This window comes from Grampus griseus, assembly GCF_964374135.1.
Source record: "Grampus griseus genome assembly, chromosome: 12".
NCBI classification, from domain to species: domain Eukaryota; kingdom Metazoa; phylum Chordata; class Mammalia; order Artiodactyla; family Delphinidae; genus Grampus; species Grampus griseus.
Window position 1 is genome coordinate 84678980 of NC_139006.1, and position 13592 is coordinate 84692571.

Genomic DNA, 13592 nt, shown 5'->3' on the forward strand with positions numbered 1-13592 from the left:
CCCTCCCTTCCTTCCTCTCTCTCTCTCCCCCTCCTTCCCTCCCTCCCCACATCCCACCCCTCTCTCTCGTTTTCTGTCCTTCTTTCTTAAGAAGAGGAAAGCAATATTTATAAGACAGGTCCTATATAAAGGTCAAAATCTGCTTTGCTTTTGGTTTGTTTGTTTTTGCGGTACGCGGGCCTCTCACTGTTGTGGCCTCTCCCGCTGCGGGGCACAGGCTCCGGACGCACAGGCTCAGCGGCCATGGCTCACGGGCCCAGCCACTCCGCGGCACGTGGGATCTTCCCGGACCGGAGCACGAACCCGTGTCCCCTGCATCGGCAGGCGGACTCTCAACCACTGCGCCACCAGGGAAGCCCCTGCTTTGCTTTTTAAATTTCAACTCTGAAACGTATAATCGCAAACAAAACAAGCAATCCCCACTCTGCCCTTAGAAAAGTCTGTTAATCTCCCTGAGCCTCACTCCCCTCATCCACGATCTAGGAATGCGCATATCTGTCTCCAGGCTTGTTGCGTGGATTCAGTGAATATGGAAAGGTTCCCTGGAGCCTGCGAGTACTAGGCCCTTTATGAGCTCTGGTCTCTTCTTTCCTCCTTCCCTTCTGCCCTCCATCCCCTCTTTCTGTCTTGCTTACAGAGCACTTAAATGTATGTCACCTCACTGGATTGTCTTACCAAGAGGCAGAGCAAGTATTAACAGAGAAGTGGGCTGCCGAGAGGTGAAATGACTGGGCCCGGGTCCCTGGGTGTCAAGGGACAGAGCAGAGACCAAAGCCCAGGCTGGGCTGCCAGCCCCACGTCCTCCTCCAACACTTAATAGCTATTGACTTGTATTTTATTAATCACATTTTGCCAGAAAATTCTTAGGCTTTCCAGCTACTTCGTGGGAATTGTTTTCTAGTTAAATGTTAATAAGGAGCTTTCAAATATTAAGATTTCAGAACTTTAGCTTAACTTCCTAAGACACATAGAAATGTATTCAAGGAATGCATTGAAAAACTTGTTATCCCCAAATGCCCTTAAGCAGCTGAATGACCGAAGGTCACATTTCCTAATACATAATCCTCCACTCATCCTGCCTTTGTTAATCTGGGGCCAGGCGATCCCACTTATTAGAGCTAATGAGTGTGTTTGCATTGCCTCCTCTGCATAGAATAACTGTTCACCCCTGCCCTGCACGTGCCTTATGCTCTAGGAAAAGCCATCGACCCCTCTTCTCCACACGGCTCTCAAAGATATGAAGTTATAAATTATACAGATATAAAAAGATCAAAACCAAATGGGGGAAAGTCACATTGTAAAAATTTTAAAGGCGCTATTCCATGTCCTAATATTAGGGGAAAACTCAAGGTCCATTTTGCTGCAAGATCAAAGCCTTTGAATAAGTTAAAAGGCAGATTGAACTCGTAGCTGAAAGATAACAGATACTTGAAATGAAAATTATCCTGAGGCTTAAACATTAGACAACCTTTCAAAGAGTTCTCATTTATCATGCTCAGAATTATGAGGACAGAAAAGAGATTTGTAATTGAGTAACCTTTCTGGAAAAATTCCTTCTGGGGAGAAAGAGGAACGGGCTTCTCTGCAGGGGCCGAGCGGAACCCCATACGGTGGACGCAGCCTTTTCTTTAGGGATGCCCTGTCCAGATCCTCTGTCATCAGTCTTAGGTTGATGGCTCACTGGCCATTACCTTGAATTCTCCGTCACAACCTGAGTTAAAACCCCTTCGTTATAAACAGAGCTTTTGGGAATGTATATAATAATTCAGTCTGTTTAAGTTACATGCAAACAAATCCTGGATTTTAAAAGGTGAAAGGGCAAGGTGTCCAGTTTTTTTGACAGCGTGGTTTGCTCCACTGTTAATTCAGGATCTGCCCGTGAACGTCAAATTTGTCATCGAGGGGATGGAGGAGGCTGGTTCTCTTGCCCTGGAGGAACTTGTCCAGAAGGAGAAGGCCGGGTTCTTCTCAAGCGTAGACTACATCGTGATTTCAGACAACCTGTGGGTCAGCCGGAGGACGCCCGCGCTCACGTGGGGGACGCGAGGGAACAGCTACTTCATAGTGGAGGTATTGCCAACGGCAGCCGCCTGGAGGTGGATCTGTGCTGGGGTCCCGGCGGGGAGGACAGGGAGTAGACCCCGAGCCGGGGGCATGGCCCCGGGGGATCCGGGGTCCTGGGACTGGGGGAGTTCATGAAGCCCCCCCAGCCGTGAACGCATGTGCTGTGTACGTTTTTCTGGAGAGAAGATTGAGAGGGGTTTGTGACGCACCACGTTTTAGGAACTCCAGCTGTGAAACTTGGAGGCAGGCACGGGGGCACTGGGGTAAGGAGACTGACCGCCTGATCGGGTTCTGGGGATGCTGTGAGTGGCCGTTACCTGCTCTGCCCACCACGTCTTGGACAGAAAGAGAAGGGGTGCCAGCACTGACAAGGCCGGCACCCGAGGTCTGGCTCATCCGACGAACGGCCTTGAGCGCACCTTAAGTCTGAGCCTGTTTCCTTACCTCTGAAGTGAGCACAGTAATCCTCCCAGCCTTGCTGTGATCACTGAAAGCGACCTCGAGTTCCGCCCTGACACGTAGTCTGCTTCCTGCTCCTTTTCTATTAATGCAGACAAGCTGTGATGGAGCCTGCAATTTAGAATCAGAAAGTCCTCCCTCATAGAGCAGCTGGAAACCGCAAAGCGGGGGTGGGGTGGTGGTGGGGGTGGTGGTGTATGAGAGCCAGAGGGCGGGTGCGACCCTGAGCCGGGAAGGGCTTCTGCTCTCCCGCCGGGGTCCGGGGCAGCTGCAGAAGCAGGGTGGGGTCCGAGCTGTGCAGGCCGTGGAACATCTCGCTGTCGTTGGCCTCTTTCTACTGCTGAGTCAGAAGGAAGTTTCTCTGCAGAGACGTGCTGGAAGTAGTCTCTGTGGGGAACAGGTGGGCAGGAAGAAGTGGCTGGCGGGCAGGTGAGGGTGTTTAGTCCCCTGTCCGAGCAGTGGGATATCGTTTGCAGCTGTGCTCAGGAGCCGGTGGTGGAGATACCCCAGTGGGCAGGGTTGATCCAGGGCTTAGGCTGTGCCCGATGGTGTGATGGAGGAGACGAAGTCAGTCAAGACGTCGCCCACGGAGAGGCTGAAGGGATGCACAGGGGCATTCAGGTTGAATGGGGAGAAAAGAAGGACAGGAGGACGAGAGGTGGGGAGGTCTTGGATGGGTCGAGGGACTGGACGTCTTGCTGTGGCCCAGAACGGGGGAGGGCAGGCTCGTGACGAGGGGGCCAGGAGGAGGGAAGCTGTGAGCAGAGGTGGGATAAGGTGGCGAAAGATTTCAGAGGTGGGGCCCTGCGACCCCAAAGTGCTTTGTTAGCATCCCTGCCTGATGAGATACAGGTCCTAAGCTACAGTGACTAAATGGACGATTCACCTGGCAGGGCTTTAAAGATGGCGACAGAGGCAGAGAAGGGCCAGCCGGGCAGGAAAGGGGAGAGACAATGGGTCAAAGAGAATTAAAAAACCCAAACTCATTAGAACTTGGGAACCGACTGGACATAATGTGCCTGGGAGAAATCCAAGATCTTTTTTTTTTTAAGATTTTTTTTTGATGGGGGCCATTTTTAGAGTCTTTGTTGAATTTGTTACAATATTGCTTCTGTTTTATGTTTTGGTTTCTTGGCCGCGAGGCATGTGGGATCTTAGCTCCCCGACCAGGGATCGAACCTGCACCCCCTGCCCTGGAAGGCGAAGTCTTAACTACTGGACCACCAGGGAAGTCCCCAACATCATTTTAAGGGGATAGATTTATAGGACTGGCATCTCTCCTTGTTTTGGAAACAGCAAGCTAGGAGGAAGTAATTGTAGGAGAAGATGTTCCAGTCTAGACCTCCTCAAGTTCAGAAGCTGGGAGCACACCAAAGTGTTATGTACCATAAGCGACTAGAAGCTTTAGGTCTTGTGAGTAGGTCAAAGGTCAGACCTACGGAAGGAGCGCTGAGAGTCTGGCGGTTGTAAAGGAAGTCCCGTGGGCCTTGAAGCTCTGTGTGTAGAGTGATCCAAGGATTAAGCTGGGGGCGAAAAGACAGAAAAGAAGTCATCAGAGGAGACGTAAGTAGAATGGTCCTGCAGGAGGACAAGAACAAGGAGAAGAAAGTTTCCTGGAGAATTTTCTGGAAGGAGGGCTGAGCATGAGATGGCGTGAAACCAAGAGCAAGGCAACTGCGCTGCACGTCAGCCGTTAGGCCAAGGAGGGGCTGGTGGTCTGGGATTCGGCACTGTTGGTGGCCAGGCTGGGGCTGAGGTTGGTTTCGGGGAATTCAGTGGGACCTGAAGACGTGGGGGGCAGACGCTCCACATCGTGTGACAGAAGCATGGTGGTGACAACGTCAGCTGACCCCTGAGCACTGAGGGCCACCCGGGGCGGGTCTGCCGCCTGGCGAAAGGTGTCTCTGAGCAGCCACGGCGAAAAGCAGCTCCCTTCCCGTTCCCTGTCTTGCAGGTGAAGTGCAGAGATCAGGATTTCCACTCGGGGACCTTTGGTGGGATCCTTAACGAACCCATGGCGGATCTGGTCGCTCTTCTTGGTAATGTCTTCTTTCGTTTCACTTTTTAAGCATCAGGGAATTTGCTAACGTAGTTCTGTTTGACTCAGTTGTCTCCCCCTTGGTTTCCAGGCCAGCCCTGAATAAGGGTGGAGCGGAGGAAGACCATGGTCTTAGCTTCCCCCTTGGCTAAACGTTTCTTAGGCTTATTACGTCCACGTTGTTTCTCTTCATGGACTGAAACCCTTCCTCAATCCACCCCCTTTCCTTTCACTGGATGTTGCGACACATCTGGCTGTACTTGAGGATAGTGGCAGAGACCTTTCTGGAGAAGCATCCAGACTTGGTGCCCAATCTACCCACACCTCTTGGCTTCCTTCCTGTGAGTCGCTGTGGTCCCACGTGGCTCAGCGACGCCACTGAGTTTGCTCGTTGACCCTGCCCGTGACCTCCTCAGGTGGTGGGCCTGGTGGATGCAGGTGGGAGTCGTGTGTGTGTGTGTGTGTGTGTGTGTGTGTGTGTGTGTGTGTGTGTGTGTGTGTGTGTGTGTGTGTGTGCGTGCGTGTGTGTTTCCAGAGAGCCAGCTTGCCCACCTGACTCGCCTGGAGCTCTTGCCTACATTCGGACAGCCCAGCCTCCGGGTGGATCCCGGAATTGAAGGAGGCTTCATCTCCAGGGCCTCGCTTGCACAGTCCTGGCAGGGACACTGCGCACGTTCATAGTCATAATTTGGTTCTTTTTAAAAAAGAGGTTTTCAGGTTACATAAGCCTCAGACCTCGCAATACCTGGATCTTTCTCACCTTTCTCACCGTTAAAGAACAAAGAAAATTTGTTCTTTAACGGTAGTTGCATTATGGTTTTTACCTTATGAGCTATGGAGCATTTGGTGAAGCAGATAAACAAACCAGAAATGTACATCCTAAGACTTCTTCCAGCAGGTCCGCTGATTAGCTGTGTCCCACAGCCAGGTGTGATGTCCCAAGGGCGACTTTATGCAAATTTTACAACGTGCCCCTTTTGGGCAAACTGCCAAAAAGCACTCCCTCCTTGGGAATCAATTAGCAAAAATCTCTCTTTTTTCCATATTGACACAGTTCTACCTTGGCCACGCCCTCCCGAATCCCCTTGGCCTCCGCAGCCTCCGACAGGGAACCACCAGCCCACAGGGAACCACCAGCCCACGGGGCGACCTGTTGGGAGGTTGCCTCTGGGTCTTCAGTATCACCTTTATTCTAGAGCTTCCTGCTCCTTCATTGTCCAATTAAATCCATCTATCTATCTACCTATCTATCTCTCTATCCATCCATCCATCCATCCATGTCATCAGCATCTGCTTCTTTTATAGATGCTCATTGATGATTTTTCACTCATTGCTGTTAATCCCCAAACTTTTTCACAAATAACAGAGCAGTGTATCTGCTTCGCCACTACGAAAGCTTTTGTGGTTATGACGTGGCTCGTAGACTAGACCTCAAGGCTGTTACGTTTTTGATTAAAGATGAGTATTTATCATATTATTGTGGTGTGTGTAGGGGAGAGAGGTTGAGAAGGAACGATGACTTTCAGTTTCTCAGGTTTGTACATATATTCACATACATATATATTTAAAATATTTTTCTAATGAACACATTACTTTTTAACTCAGGATAAGATAAAACTAAAAAAGGAACCTTGTTTATGATGTAAGAGTGTAGCTGAGAACTTGCATGTAACACAGGTAAGTCACTCCAAATGTAACTGATTGCAGAGCCGTGTGTTTCCATCCCTTTGTCGACAAGGTGGACGTTAAAACGGGTCTGATGCAGGCTGAGTCTTCCTGGTGACCGGCTCCTTTCTCCCACCGTCACCTCTGGGACGTGAGCTACTGACAAGTGGCTCTGCTGTAGGGCCCAGGGCCGGTCACAGGGCCGGTCGCAGGCCCGCTGCAGCCCCAGGAGGGTCCCTGAGACTCTGCTCCAGGGCCAGGACCCCACGCACCTGTAGCTTCCACCCGCCTTTGTCTCCTGTGTGTCTCTCATAGGCAGCCTGGTGGACTCTTCTGGTCGAATTCTGATCCCTGGAATCTATGACCACGTGGCTCCTGTTACAGAGGAGGAGAAGAGAACATACGAAGCCATCGATCTGGACCTTGAGGAGTACCGGAACAGCAGCCAGGTTAAGAAATTTCTGTTTGACACCAAGGTAGGTCACATGTTGACGGGTAACCTGAAAGAGGAACGATGAAAACCCGTATTTTCCCAGTGCCTAGTTTGCTATGTGCTGCTGTTCTGCACATCTCAGAGCTGAGAGCACATGCTAATCAGGGGCAGGTTTCCCTTCACGAAACCTCGTGGTCCTCGTGGTCTAGATCAACTGGTCCTTTTCTTGGGGTCTATCTGGCACCAGCCTCAGGCGCCTAACCACAGGGCAGTGATTCACTTCACAGCCGTGCGTTTCCAGACTGGCTTATGAGACTCAACCTCACGCCAGCCCTCAGCCAGTGAGCTGAGCTTCCTATCTATCTGTTTAAAGGTTGAGAATAGACTGAGATCATTTCAGCTCCAAGACCCCTAATTATTCATTTTTTAAAAGATAAAACCAAGAGCTTTACGGGGCTAATGTGTAAATTGCTACGTTGCTCTTTGAGTGTAGTAAGTAAACCCAGAGCCCAAAGCATTGGCTACTGGTAAATTCAGATTTTGTTCTTTTCCCTTCTACTTCTCCTCCTCCTTAAAATAACAACAACAAAACCCAAAACAAACAAACAAAAAAGACCCTTGCCTGCTGTGGTGTTTGGTAGCTCTGGCTGGCTCCTGGGCAGACGCTCCAGGAGAGGGAAAAATGCCGAATACAGGTGGGGAGTTTACTCTTATGAAGTATGTCTCTTGCCTCAGACTAGCTCTCTGGTGGCCACTGGCTCAAATGTCTGTAGACTTCTTTGAAACCTTCTGGAAAATAAAATGCATTTAGCATATAAGTTATCATGGCAATGACTGGGGATAGAAATTTACAATTGAACCCCAGGTTTGGAAAGGGCCCCTTTGCCATCTATTAACTGCAAACTTCAGAGCTGGAGTGGTGAGGGGCCCTTGTCAGTGGAAGCAGCTAGGGCAGGTGAAGGCAGCAGAGGGTCTCAGGTCCTGAGGGAAAAGTCCACCTGTACTATTAGTCCAGACATATCTAAGTAAGGTGCTAATTAACTTGTCATGAATGGTGTCACAGATGTACAGAAATTGGTGATACAAGCAATATAATTCAACTGGGTTTTAACTAAACACTCCTCTAGATAGTAAAATGATTTTATTTTACTTTAGGAGGAACTTCTAATGCACCTGTGGAGATACCCATCTCTTTCTATTCACGGGATCGAGGGCGCGTTTCATGAGCCTGGAGCCAAAACAGTCATCCCTGGCCGAGTGATAGGAAAATTTTCAATCCGTCTAGTCCCTCACATGAATATGTCTGTGGTGGAGAAGCAGGTAACCAGCGTGCGTTGTTCTCCCGCCCAGTGGCAGTGCCATTTCTGAGCGCCGCACACCACAGTTTAGCGGGCAGTTCAGCTGTTCACATAGAAGTGTCATTTTTTTTTTTTCCAATACAAAAGGGACTGGAACAAATGTCAAGAAACTGATAAATTTTTGTTCGGTAGAAACCTCTTTGCTCAATTATACGCAATTATAGTAGTCAGATAAGTAACCGTTTGGAGTTGGAGTGATGGGAAATTTAAAAAAATTAAATGGTAGCTATGAAGGCAAGATTGGTTTTACACCCAGATGGAGAAGCTAACTGCCTACAGCTGGGCTGAGCTGGGACATCTCAAGCTGCAGTCATCAGTTTGTCTGTGATGTCTGAAATCTACACTCTGAAAGCAGCCATTTTAATGAAAACGTTCCTCATCTGGAGGGAGTGCCTGTCTCAGTTATCCACCAGGCATCAGTTTACCCCAAGTTTAACAGAAAGTAGACTCTGAATAAATAAGCTCAGGAAACACCTCATCCCACCCCCGTCTATCCCACTGTCCCTTTCATTGTCTTCTCAGTGCTGATTACATCCTAAAATACTCTCCATCCTTCCTCCCTCCCTCCCTTTTTGTCCCTCTGTCTACAACGTATAAATTCCACGAGGGCAGGACCGTCCTGGTCGTGTTCACAGCTGTGACCCCGGCACCCAGAACAGTTCCTGCCACATGACAGGCATCCATTAACATTGGTTGAAGCAAATATTGGAAGGATTTTTTTTTTTTTTTTTTTTGCCGCGCCACGCGGCCTGTGGGGTCCCAGTTCCCCGACCAGGGATTGAAATTGGGCCCTTGGCAGTGAGAGCGCGGAGTCCCAACCGCTGGAGCGCCAGGGAAGTCCCTGGAAGGGCTATTTTAGAGTACGGAGTTGTTCTCAGAGGATTTCCTGACTAGCGGCTGGAACAGAGCCAAGAAAGAGAAGGGCGCTGATGACACGGGTCCTTCACAGCTTAGCTTGGAACTGCTTCCACTTCTCAGAAATTTCCAAACGCATGGTATTCCCCATAAGAGTCATTAAGGTACTGGTAAGTCCAAAAAGAGTGGTCAGTCGTCAGATGGAGAAGTTGTACTTGTATTGTGTTTCATAATTACCAAAATTCATAATAACCAAACGTTAACAGTCAGACACCCTGGTGAGTATGGGGAGGGTCAGAGCTGGGATTGGAGGGTCTGGGGACAGAAGGGGAGTGAGAGCTCGCGTTCCTCCCACTGGCGAAGCTCCCAGTCCTGGAGCCCTGCTCACTCCACGCCATCCCTCCGGAAGAACTAAGGTAAAACCCAAATACTTGAATTTGTTGGGTTGAGATTTCATCAGTTTCTTGTTGAAAGACGACTGTATGTTCATGGTATGAGAGAATAACTTGAAATTTTCTTTTCCACCTGAAAATGTTCCTTTTAGGTGAAGCAGCATCTTGACTATATATTCTCCAAAAGAAATAGCTCCAACCAGATGACTGTATCTATGACGCTAGGACTACACCCGTGGGTTGCAAATATCAGAGATAATCAGTATCTTGCGGCAAAAAGAGCCATCAAAACAGGTTGGACTTCAGATATTTTTATTTTTTTATTTAAAAAAATTTTTTAACATCTTTATTGGAGTATAATTGCTTTACAGTGGTGTGTTAGTTTCTGCTTTATAACAAAGTGAATCAGTTATACATATACATATGTTCCCATATCTCTTCCCTCTTGCGTCTCCCTCCCTTCCACCCTCCCTATCCCACCCCTCTAGGCGGTCACAAAGCACCGAGCTGATCTCCCTGTGCTATGCGGCTGCTTCCCACCAGCTATCTGTTTTACGTTTGGTAGTGTATGTATGTCCATGCCACTCTCTCGCTTCGTCCCAGCTTAACCTTACCCCTCACTCCCTGTGTCCTCATGTCCATTCTCTACGTCTGCGTCTTTATTCCTGTCCTGCCCCTAGGTTCTTCAGCACCTGCCCCTAGGTTCTTCAGCACCAATGCCCTTCACCATTTCAGTAATTTGCTGAAGGGCACCCAGCTATTAGTGGCAAAGCCAGGGTTTAAGCTCACACCATGAGATTTGAATTTGGGGCAAAATGATGGACTTGAAAACCTCCAGTACTCCTGGAAATGATGACCAACATTTGAAAACATCCTTTTAAAGGCACAGCTGAACTCGCATGAAAGTAAAGGAAATCTGGGATTAACAATGAAGAAGGAGCTCAAAGGTAGTGCAGTGAGCAAGCTGACATGGGCTGCCCTGCGGGGACTTGTTCTTCCTGCTCACAAGGAGGTGTGGGTTTTAGTGGTTTCAGGTCAGCATGAAGCAGACAACGAGACCCACTACATAAAAGCCTCGCTCCAAGAGCCACGCTCACCCTGGACGGGGTGTGTGTGTGCAAGCTTGGCCGTCCTTGCTTGGGTTTTCGGTGAACACAGAGTCTCCCCTGAGAGTTTTGAACCATGGACCTGTCTTGGCATGGGTTTGGGTCTTTAATTACTGTGTGTGGTCGTGTTCTTCCCAAGCCCATCCTGGACTGCCTGGCTGGTGCAGACGGCCCCAAGGCAGGCCATGTGAGCTTTGCACTGAAGAAGCTTCCTGGATATGTGCTCCTTGTATAAAATTACAGAACACACGAGAAACTCAATTCCAGCCTATCCGCCTCTAAAACCAGTGGTCTTTTTTACAATGCCATTCTGCTTCTCCAGAGGTAGGGAATAGCTTTATTTGTAATTTCCTCAGCGGTGCCTGTTTTGACTTCGTGTATTTCAAAGTCCTGAACAGGATACATGATTGGTGAGCAGGGACACAGGCCTGGGCTTCTGGCTGCCTGGGGAGGAGGAACAGCCAGTCTTTTCTGCAGCAGGAATGGGACACTGCCAACATTTGCAAAGTGGGGGGCTCTCCTAAAAGCAGGGGGAGTTTTGGGGTCTCTCCAAACGTTAGGCGGGAAGACACTGGCAAGTGTTTATATAGACGATGCACTATATTACAGTTGGGCCTTGGGCCACACCCCCAGAGATGCTGGAGCTGGAACTGGGGGTCCAGACCTCCTTGGAGCCCTCACTGTCTGTCAGGATTATCACTACAGGGACACAGACATTAACAATCACAGGACAAGTCCAAGACCTAGAGCCGTGCTTCTCTGCATAATCATTCCTACTGTCCCAATTGTAGCAGCATTTTGCCAATTTTGGAGTGAAGAAAAGAGGAAGAAGGGTTAGGAAGATAAATGTCATGCCCCTGAAGAGAGGCGTGTGGTCGAAATGTCAAGGCCTGACGTACTCTTGCAGGAAGGCATGGGCACCTTTGGGCCTGTTTGTGTGCTGGACCAGTTCTGCTAACAAAGTCCATCATCTTTATTCACATTCGCACCTTGCTCTGTGGGTAAAGAAGGTCGGGCACGCTCTCTCTTGCAACTGTTTCATTTTTCACTCCTGCTCTGTCACCAGCAACTTGTCCTCTAGCCTACAAGGTTTGAACTCATCTCTTTCCAGACCCTAGGATATCCGTTAAAACTATTTCCTGGGATACCTTGAAAGTTGAGCACAAACGCTGAGACATTCAGGTGATGGTCGAGTACAGCTATTTATTTGTATATTGGTTACAAACAAAAAAACAAAGAAGTCCCACCTTCCCAATATTTAATTCATGCACCAGCCATAGAAGTGGGCATACCATCTTGTGCCGCTCCTGCCAAAAATGCATGACTTCTTCCAATCAGGAGAAAGCATCAGACAAACCTAAACTGAGGGACATTTTACAAAACAACTGATCAGTACTCTACAAGAGGGTCAAGTTCATGAAAGTCAAAGAGAGGCTGAGAACCTGTCACAGACTAGAAGAGACTCAGAAGCAATGACAAAATGCAGTGTGGGATTCTGGATTCAATCCTGGTATAGAAAAAGGGGAAAAGTGGTAAAATTCCAATCAGGTCTGAGTCTACTTAATAATCTTATTCCAATGTTAATTTCCTATTCTTGATAATTGTACAATAGTTATATGTTAACATTAGGGAAAGTAAAAGGATATATGGGAACTCTGTACTGTTTCTGCAACTTTTCTGTAAGTATAAAATTAGTCCAAAATACAAATTTAAAAATATTTTAAAAAAGTAGATAATTGTACTTCCCTGGCGGTCCAGTGGTTAAGACTCTGTACTTCCACTGCAGGGGCCTCAGGTTTGATCCCTGGTTGGGGAACTAAGATCCCGCATGCTGCATGACCAAAATAAATAAAAAAAGTTTAAAAGTAGATAATTGTAAAGAAGGCAACCACAGTTTTCTTCTTGACTCTGTTGATGATTTTAGAACATAAATTATGTGAAATCAAGAAGCTTACCGAACCCAAGTATCAAATTTAATGATTAAAACAAAGAAGAAGAAAAAGACAAAGCAAACACTACATTTGAGGAGATTACTGGGGGTAGTCTTGTCATTATTTTATTCAAATGCCTTCTTTTCCTGTGCTTCATTCAGTGTTTGGGACAGAGCCAGACATGATCCGAGATGGATCAACCATACCCATTGCCAGAATATTCCAGGACACCATCCAGAAGAGTGTGATGATGCTCCCGCTGGGCGCTGTGGATGATGGGGAGCACTCCCAGAAGGAGAAGATCAACAGGTTAGTGCGTCCTGTAGGCGCTCACCCCTCACTGCACAAGCCTGGGTCCTCACACCCATAACCTCCACACAGGCTGCATACTTCAGATGCAATTTCTGTCATCAAGTCTTCCTGTTTAAACTGTAGACTACTTTCCCTCTGTCATCTGAATGGGAATAACAGTGTCTCTATTTCTTTTGTTAGGTGGAATTACATAGAGGGATCCAAATTATTTGCTGCCTTTTTCCTAGAGATGGCTAAGCTGCATTAATCATGGTAGGAACCTTCCAGCCCAGGCCTGACCTACTGACAGATCCCCTTTCACACAACCCTGGGCAGGAACAAAATCTAACTATTCAGAGGAATTTGGTCCCCAAAATAATGTTTTCCCTTGGACATCTGGACCAGTAATAAAATATTTCCAAGGCGCAGACATCGGACGTGGTTTTGTGTCACCGTGCACACCTTTCTAAAGCCACAGCCACCTTCAACAGCCTGACTTCCCTGAGTCCTGCTGCGGCTGCCCCAGGCCTGGACTCACGGTACCCTTCAGGATGAGGACAAGTCTCTGATGAGATTCTCCGCTTGCAGTTTGATTGGTGTACTCACTGCAGTTGGCGTCTAGGCCTCTAAATGCTTGACACACAGTCATCCCATCCGGTGACTGTCTGTCCTACATCGCCCCTGCTTTTACCACTTGCGCCCTTTATCTTATTGACAAACATGTTGGTCTCCAGCACTGCCTACTGTAATTTCCCTGTGGGCTCATTTTTAGAGGAGTTACTAAAGCATGATACCGCATTAACCTCTTGCTTCCCCTTCATTTATTTTTCCTGCTTCTTCAAAAGTGCTGAAATGGAAATGATCAATATTCATATGCTTACGCCATCTGGGATTCCTTGTGCGAAAATGCATACTTTCTAAGTTCCAAGCCTCTTTACCTTTGCTGCAATTGATGCCAGCCGACTGCCCCTCCTGCAGCCTCTTCTTTCTTCCTGCCCCG

The 13592-nt window shown here is 48.2% G+C and overlaps 1 protein-coding gene across 1 annotated transcript in view; it reads left to right on the plus strand.

The window, feature by feature from the left end:
- Nucleotides 1-12929, plus strand: part of CNDP1 (carnosine dipeptidase 1) — a gene marked incomplete at its 5' end in the record, with an annotated part of 30445 nt that extends 17516 nt beyond the window's left edge. The window contains 7 exons of the mRNA XM_082667678.1: nucleotides 1870-2070; nucleotides 4478-4562; nucleotides 6542-6702; nucleotides 7815-7988; nucleotides 9426-9558; nucleotides 12463-12610; nucleotides 12794-12929. Of these exons, the coding sequence (XP_082523804.1) occupies nucleotides 1870-2070; nucleotides 4478-4562; nucleotides 6542-6702; nucleotides 7815-7988; nucleotides 9426-9558; nucleotides 12463-12610; nucleotides 12794-12860 (969 nt within the window). The 3' untranslated portion in view covers nucleotides 12861-12929. The remainder of the gene's footprint in view (nucleotides 1-1869; nucleotides 2071-4477; nucleotides 4563-6541; nucleotides 6703-7814; nucleotides 7989-9425; nucleotides 9559-12462; nucleotides 12611-12793) is intronic.
- Between the last annotated feature and the right edge of the window lie 663 nt (nucleotides 12930-13592).